Source organism: Porites lutea, chromosome 5 (assembly GCF_958299795.1).
Source record: "Porites lutea chromosome 5, jaPorLute2.1, whole genome shotgun sequence".
Lineage (NCBI taxonomy): Eukaryota > Metazoa > Cnidaria > Anthozoa > Scleractinia > Poritidae > Porites > Porites lutea.
Genome location: NC_133205.1, coordinates 2,984,603 through 2,991,823, shown reverse-complemented (window position 1 = coordinate 2,991,823; position 7,221 = coordinate 2,984,603). Strand labels below are relative to the sequence as shown.

At 38.9% G+C, this 7,221-nt stretch overlaps 1 protein-coding gene and 1 pseudogene across 1 annotated transcript; one reads left to right on the top strand and one right to left on the bottom strand.

Annotated features, from left to right (window-relative positions):
- Positions 1-4,131: 4,131 nt before the first annotated feature.
- On the bottom strand, positions 4,132-5,767 carry LOC140938902 (torsin-1A-interacting protein 2-like). The gene has a single exon (XM_073388425.1). The coding sequence runs from the start codon at positions 5,750-5,752 to the stop codon at positions 4,781-4,783; it is 972 nt and encodes a 323-aa protein (XP_073244526.1). The 5' UTR covers positions 5,753-5,767; the 3' UTR covers positions 4,132-4,780.
- Positions 5,768-6,363: 596 nt separating this feature from the next.
- On the top strand, positions 6,364-7,221 carry LOC140937194 (torsin-1A pseudogene; annotated as a pseudogene).

Here is a 7,221-nt window from a genome sequence, read left to right as displayed (position 1 = left end):
TTGCTTTTTTCAGTGTTTTTTGCTAATTAGACCTATTGTTGTTTTTTTCATCGTTCTCGTTACCAGCCAGACCGAGCCAGGAGTTACCGAGTTATACGAGTTGCCGAGCCAGGACGCGGGCCAGGACTTCGAGCCAGGACTCGTCGCAAAACTCGACAATTTTTCACCTCTCCCCATCACCATTAAGAGGAGGGTTTTCGTGGCAATCATGGAAGGAAAGCTCCAGCTAGGGTTAGGGTTAGGTTAGGGTTAAGGCTAGGGTTAGGGTTAGGGTGAGGTTAGGGTTATGTTAGGGTTAGGAGTTGACGAGTTACGTTAGGAGTCCTTTTTGTTGCTTTGATTTTACTTTTGTTTACTCGATTAGGAAAGTCCTAACCGGAGTCCTGGCTCGAGTCCAGGCTCGAAGTCCTGGCTCGAGCCCTGGCCGTGCCCTGGCCTGGCTCTGATGTTAGTTTATCTCGTTCTCGTTGCCTTCGCCGCTTAGCATTACAAGATTTTATATTTTGTGTGAGCAAAATTTAAATATCATCAAGAGCTTCGCTTTTAGCCCTTGCTAAAGCTATACATTAATTTAGCTTTTGGTGTGAGAAAATGGAAACAAAAACGAGAGCAGGAAATTGAAGAAAATGGAAAGCGGGGGACGGGGGTGGGCAGTAAATTTATGAGCTTTCAGACCGTGTTTGTAGTGGACCGGGAATACTCTCAGAGGCCATTTAGCCTTTCAAGATGAGGTTTGCTTTTAACCTCAAAGAATCCATCGTAGGGGGTCGACGATTTGACTTTTGATGTGGGTATGGGTGATTTGATTTGGGTAAGAAATTTTTTCCCCAAACCTTTGGTCTAGGTATGGGGTATGTTTCAGGAGCACCCAACGACAATTTTCGGAAAATATCTGTTCGGAAGACGATTTGAGATCTAGAACTTTCGGGACATTTGTTGTAAAATTTCTTGCTTGCTTGCCTCTTCTAGGATTTTCTAACATCTAAAAAATGGTATAATTGCCAATTTTTAACGGATTTTTATCGTAAAAAGGTCACCTAGAATTTTCGGGAGCCTTTTTTCTGGCTGGAATTTTCGAAAAGGTAAGTTTTGATCCCTATAATTTTCGGATCACTAGACTTTCAGCTAGGAAATGCAAACAGATGAAAAATTTTTAGGGGATAAAAATATGCCTATATCTACCGTTTAAATACTAAAATACGTTTAACAATGCTATGTTTAAGTAGTTTTGAACTATATTCTCATTGATGTTTAAGTGGTTGGCCGCGGGAACTTATGTTTTTTATCAAAGAAACATTTTTAGGTTTCGCAATATGGCATTAATTATTTCTTTGCGTAGAAGGGAAAACCTTTGATTACAGTCGAATAATTTCAAGGATCTAAATAGGTGAGGGATTAAACCCAGATTAAGCTTTTTTTCCGCAGAGAAAGGAAACCTAAATTCTTCGGATTCGAAAATAGGATGGAAAGAGGAATCAGAAAAATTCTCACCTTTGCAAAACTTTAAGTTTTTGGCATCTAAAATTTTCGGTAAAATAATAGTGAAGTCCTGGTAATTTCGAAAAGACTCAAGTTCCTCTAGGATGACCGAACAGATATAAATTTTATAGCGCCGATTCTAAAAGTACTCTGGATAGCCTAAAAAAAGTTTTTTTTAATGCATTTAGGAGGAAACAGTTGTTGGGTGCCCCTGATTAGGGTTTTTTCTTTGAAGACATTTATTCCATTTCAGCTCTTTTAAATAAATACAGAAAAATCCCCAACTAAGGTACACACATACAATAATGATATTTTACAGTTAGAGGATCTGATCTAAAAATTCATGAAAACAGATTAAAAATGAACTTGCTACAAGCTTATCATAGAAACACCTGAAACTTAACTGCAGTTAAAGAATTACTGATAATCTTTATACAGGTAAACTTCAATAAAGCGGATACGATATCTTTAGTAGCCAGTAACTGGAGTCCCTGGAGTCTCCTTTGGTATGCTACTCAAGTGTGACTTTTTCCAATATGCCCCACTTTGTTCAGTTGATTGTTTTGATATATATTAAATCTTACAAACATGTGCACTGCCTGCAGTTAGTAAGAGCTCGTTGAGGCAAGCAGTGGCTACACACATATTTAACAGAAGAGGCATACTTTACAGAACTAGAGAAAAATGAGGTTTACAAGTATACATGTACTAATCAGGGTTCGTAAAGATTTTTGATCCAAAATTCAAGACTTTTTCCAAAACAATAATTCCTTTTTCCAGACTCAAGGTTATCAAATAGGTGGTCAACAGAGACCTTAAAAACACACACACACACAGGAACAAAGCTTTGTACATGACATGCAGGCGGGATTGAATTTTGACCAACACAAAAACATTTCACCTGTGAAGCACTTGATCATCAAGATGATTAGCCATTTTATCAAGACTCACCCCGATTTTCCAGACTTTTTCAGGGTCTGGAAAATTGCTGGTCAAATTTTAAGACTTTTTCAAGAATTAAAGACTCTGTACGAACCCTGTTAATTTTGTAAACAATACAATTTATAAGTAGGTGGAATAAGATCGTCAGTTGAAGAAAATGAAGAGGTTGCTTGCAGGCTGTAAATAAGTGGAAACAACGTTTGAGCATACATATTTTTTTCAAAGAAATAATACCATTTCCCTAACACTAACCCTTATAAAAACATCCAGGGTCTGTGGATTTATTAAGTTGCTAAGGTGATTACTGTTTCTGAACCTCAGCCAATGCATCAGTATCAGGGGTGTAGCCAGCCTAAGACCTGTAGCCCCGCACCTACAAATTTTTGAATTGATCACTCTACCGCTTGAAATAAATTATTCATTGTTGGGGTGAGGTAAAAAGCTTAAGAGCTCAAAGTGTTGGTTAGGTCAGTATGTGCTAGTCATGCCTGCAATTTTCAGGATGTGTGGAAAATGAAAGTCAGCTAGGCCTACAACTAGTCAAAAAGCTGGCTATACTCCTGAGTATTAAGACTCTCTGACTAGAGGTCAAATGCTAATTAATTGTGGGAGATTCAATTGGTTTAATTAGAATGTGACATTATAATAATACATCCATTCAACAGGTTATCAGATAAGGAAAAGTTAACCTAAGCTTCATTATGATTCAAGTTAACCTGAGAGCAGGCCCAATAGACCTTTGACACGCAGTGGCCATTTTGTCTCAGGAGATTAAAAAGTTTTGTTTATGAACGGCTAGCCTCGTTCTCTCTACAAGGCTAGCTGTGCATAAACAAAGCTTTTTAAAACTCCTGAGACAAAATGGCTGCCACGTGACAAACGTCTATTCTAGCAGCTCTTGTGCATTTTCTCTTACTCTCTTACATGGTTGACATACCAGCTGCCAGAATTTTATTCACCACATGACCAAAAAAAGAACCTGAGCCATATGTTACATACTACCATGACATATGCTTTGGGTATTCAATTTTAAAAGAAATGGTCAACATGATTACAAAATTCAAGTCCATAAAGAAGAAATCTGAGATACTAAATGCAGGATATGGCCTAATGCAATATTATCCCCTACTTAGCCCATGCAGCCATTCAGGGGCACAGGCTAAAGAAAGAAACTTCACCATTTTTACACAAACCATAATGAAACTTGTTTACCTCACCTCCCCCCACCCCCCCACCCCACCCAAATTTTGTATAACCGTTATCTTCAATTTCTCTTTGGATGACTGTAATACCCGGGAGAAACTGGAAACAATGGTTTTGCAGAGTTTTGGGGGCAACAAAGGTGGACTATGGTCTTAATATAAAAATGGTGAATACAGTACTGCTGTTCATATCATCCAAAGTTTTTCAATGCAAAATCTAGCGTTACTTAAGTTTCACTAACTGGTAACCTCAGTTTCAGTCAGCTCACACTAGGATAGACAGTGATAAATCAGATTATAAATTTTTTTGCCAAAAATACTAGCCGTCTCCACCCCCAAAGCCATCTCTCTCCTCCTGCTCCACCCATAAGTATTAAAGGGGGTGGAGACAGCTGGCATTTCAGATTAATAGCAGCAAGTAATGGCTATTTCAATTTGACAGGTATAGGTCTGCTATTATAATTCTTAGGGTTGCTGTCATTGATTAGGGGCACCCAACGACAATTTTAGGAAGAATATCTGTTCGGAAGACGATTTGAGATCTAGAATTTTCGAAACATTTGTTGTAAAATTTCCTGCTTGCCTGCCTCTCCTAGGATTTTCGAACATCTAAAAAATGGTATAATTGCCTATTTTAACGAATTTTTACCCTAAAAAGGTCACCTAGAATTTTCGGGAGCCTTTTTTCTGGCTGAAGTTTTCGAAAAGGTAAGTTTTGATCCCTATAATTTTCGGATCACTAGACTTTCAGCTAGGAAATCCGAACAGATGAAAAATTTTTAGGGGATAAAAATATGCCAATATCTACCGTTTAAATACTAAAACACGTTTAACAATGCTATGTTTAAGTGGTTTTGAACTATATTCTCGTTGGGTGCCCCTGATAGATTTGTGTTTGTAAGAGGACATGAGTGGATTGTATGAAATGTCTCAATACATTTTGCAGAAAAGAGACAAATCAAGGAAAAATGATGCAGTTACCAAATATATTTTAGGTTAAGTTAAAAATATGAAAAGCTCAATATTACTATTAACCGTCTGTGTAATATTGCTACATTAGCTTGTAATGGCTGATGAAGATTAGATTCTGCTGGCAGCTACTTGTGGGTGTAGTTCTATGTGTAAAATGTATGAAATCTTGTCTCATATAAAACAAGTTAACAAGTAGCTAAACTACTAGGTTCACCATTCATAAGAGCCACTGTGTCTGTAACTCGGATCAAAAGATCAGCTACTGCATCCTTATTTTCTTTTGCCCAAACTTCGTCAGTGAGGTACTTCTCAACTGTTCTCTCTGCTTCTTTGGGTTCTAAAGATGCATCTGGCTCGACAGGCAAGTGTACAGTGAAGATGATTGCCACATGTTTATACGGTGCATTATGATTATCGCAATATAAGTGAAACAACAGGGGTGCTGGTAAGGGAAGGAGCTCAAGGTGATGAACAAGTGCTACTCTGTGGCCATCCATAAACTTTCTTTTTAGTAAATCATCCATCTTTTTCTTGGTATCTTCACCAGGGTAATTCCTTTCTTCTCTTCCATCAATCGTTACTAACATTCTCTTGTATTCTGGATCTAGCCCCTCTGCAAGCTTCTTGGCAAAGCAGTCCACAGTGCTGTGAGCAGCTGGGGGTGCAGCTAGTAACAATACAAGTGGCTGAGACGGACTGGCCTTTTTGAGATGTGCCAAGCCACGGTTCTTTAGGATCTTCCAAAACCGGTCAGTTTGGTTAGTGAAAGAAGATTGAAGTTCTTTTATCTTATTTTCAAAGATTATAGGAAGGACAAAAGGTTTTCTTTTGGGCTTTTCAGGGGCAATTAAGATAGCCAAGATAACTAACAAAAATGCAACAACTAAGAGGATACCAGCCAACATCATCGGGCTAGCAGGTTCTTTGTCGGGCTGTTTCGTGATCTCAGTTGGTTCATCGGATGGTTCATCGGGGTGGTTTGTGATCTCGGGTACTCCTGTTCCTCCTCCATGCTCTGCAGCTCTGTCTCTTGGAAGCGAATTTGACGGGATCTCATGGTGCTCTCTCCTTGTATTAAATCCATTCTCCTCTGCATGGTCCGCGTCTTCATCCCCTGTGTTACCTTTTTCGTTTTGTTTCCCTTTAACAAGCTTCATTCGTGGAGAGAAAATTATCTCCAACTGTTGCATCAGGAATAATTGCCTTGTTCACATTTTCATCTCTAAGAGGGACGTCAACTTCTTCAACCTTCTCCTCAACAGACTTTACCTTTTTCTTTATAGGGGTCATTTAGTAGATGTTTTCCAAACTCAGCTCCATCAATTTTTTTCTTGGAAAAGCAGGAACAAGAGATTTGCATCAAATAACGCGCGTTTTCCAGGAAACTTCCGCTTGGTAACCACTCGTTACGCTTCCTTTTCTAAAGGTTTATTTGATTGGTCAAAGGAATTACCACGACCAATATAATAATAATAAACATGTTTGTTGTAGAGCCCCCTGAAAACAATTGTCGCGATTCTTTGCTTCAATATGGCGAAGAGTGGGGTCTTTTTGCTATCTATCGTGTTGTGTTTTACGCCAGTTCGAAGGGCATTCATCATCGAAAGTTTCGTCGGGACTGCTGTGTTTGGATCTTTAGCTTATGTGGCTCCAAAAGTTTGGTGTCGGTTTAAAGAATGTTGCACAGATAGATGGATCTCGGCGAACATCACCGGTCTGCAATCAGCTTTACGCCGGGGCGTGTTTGGACAGCATTTAGTCACCGAGACAGTGCTTAAGGCAATAGTTAGACATCTGAATAATAAATCACCGAACAAAGCCTTGGCACTCTCTTTTAACGGCTGGACCGGATCAGGGAAAAACTTTGTTAGCAAGATCATTGCAGAGCATATTTTTAGGGAGGGGATGGAAAGTAAATTTGTCCATCAAATCATTGCCACACATGATTTCCCACACCAGTCGGAATTGGACCGTTATAAACGATATCTGCGTAGTTTGGTTTCTAGTTCAGTGTCACAGTGCTCAAGGTCGCTGTTCATTTTTGACGAAATGGATAAAATGCCGATCGGTCTCATAGATGTACTAAAGCCCTACTTAGACCTCTACCCTGATGTTGGCAAAGTTGACTTCCGAGGAAGTATTTTTATATTTTTGAGCAATACGGGAGGACATCTGATCAATGACGCAGTCCTCCGACACTGGAAAGAGGGAAAGAAGAGAGAAGACATTGGTATTAAAGAGATGGACAAGGTTGTTAACCTTGGCGAGTTTAATACTAAAGGTGGTTTCTGGCATTCATCGCTCATAGAGAAAAATCTTATACATTATTTTATCCCATTTTTACCTTTGGAGAGATCTCACATTAAAATGTGCGCTAAAGTAGACTTGGAAAAGAAAGGACATCCAGTTACTGAACAAGTCCTCAACAGCATTGCAGATGAGCTATTATACTTCCCAGAAGACTTAAAGGTCTTTTCACAGTCTGGTTGTAAGAAAATATCAAGCAAAGTTGACTATATCATGAATTAGATTAGATGGTGGTGTTGGTTACTTATAGTGATAAACAGTTTTTCTGAATATAGTAACCCAGACATTTTAAAAGACATTGAACACTGGGTGTCTAACT

Coding starts and splice junctions, on each gene's coding strand:
- LOC140938902 (XM_073388425.1), bottom strand. CDS start 5,752: ATGAAGCTTGTTAAAGGGAAACAAAACGAAAAAGGTAACACAGGGGAT.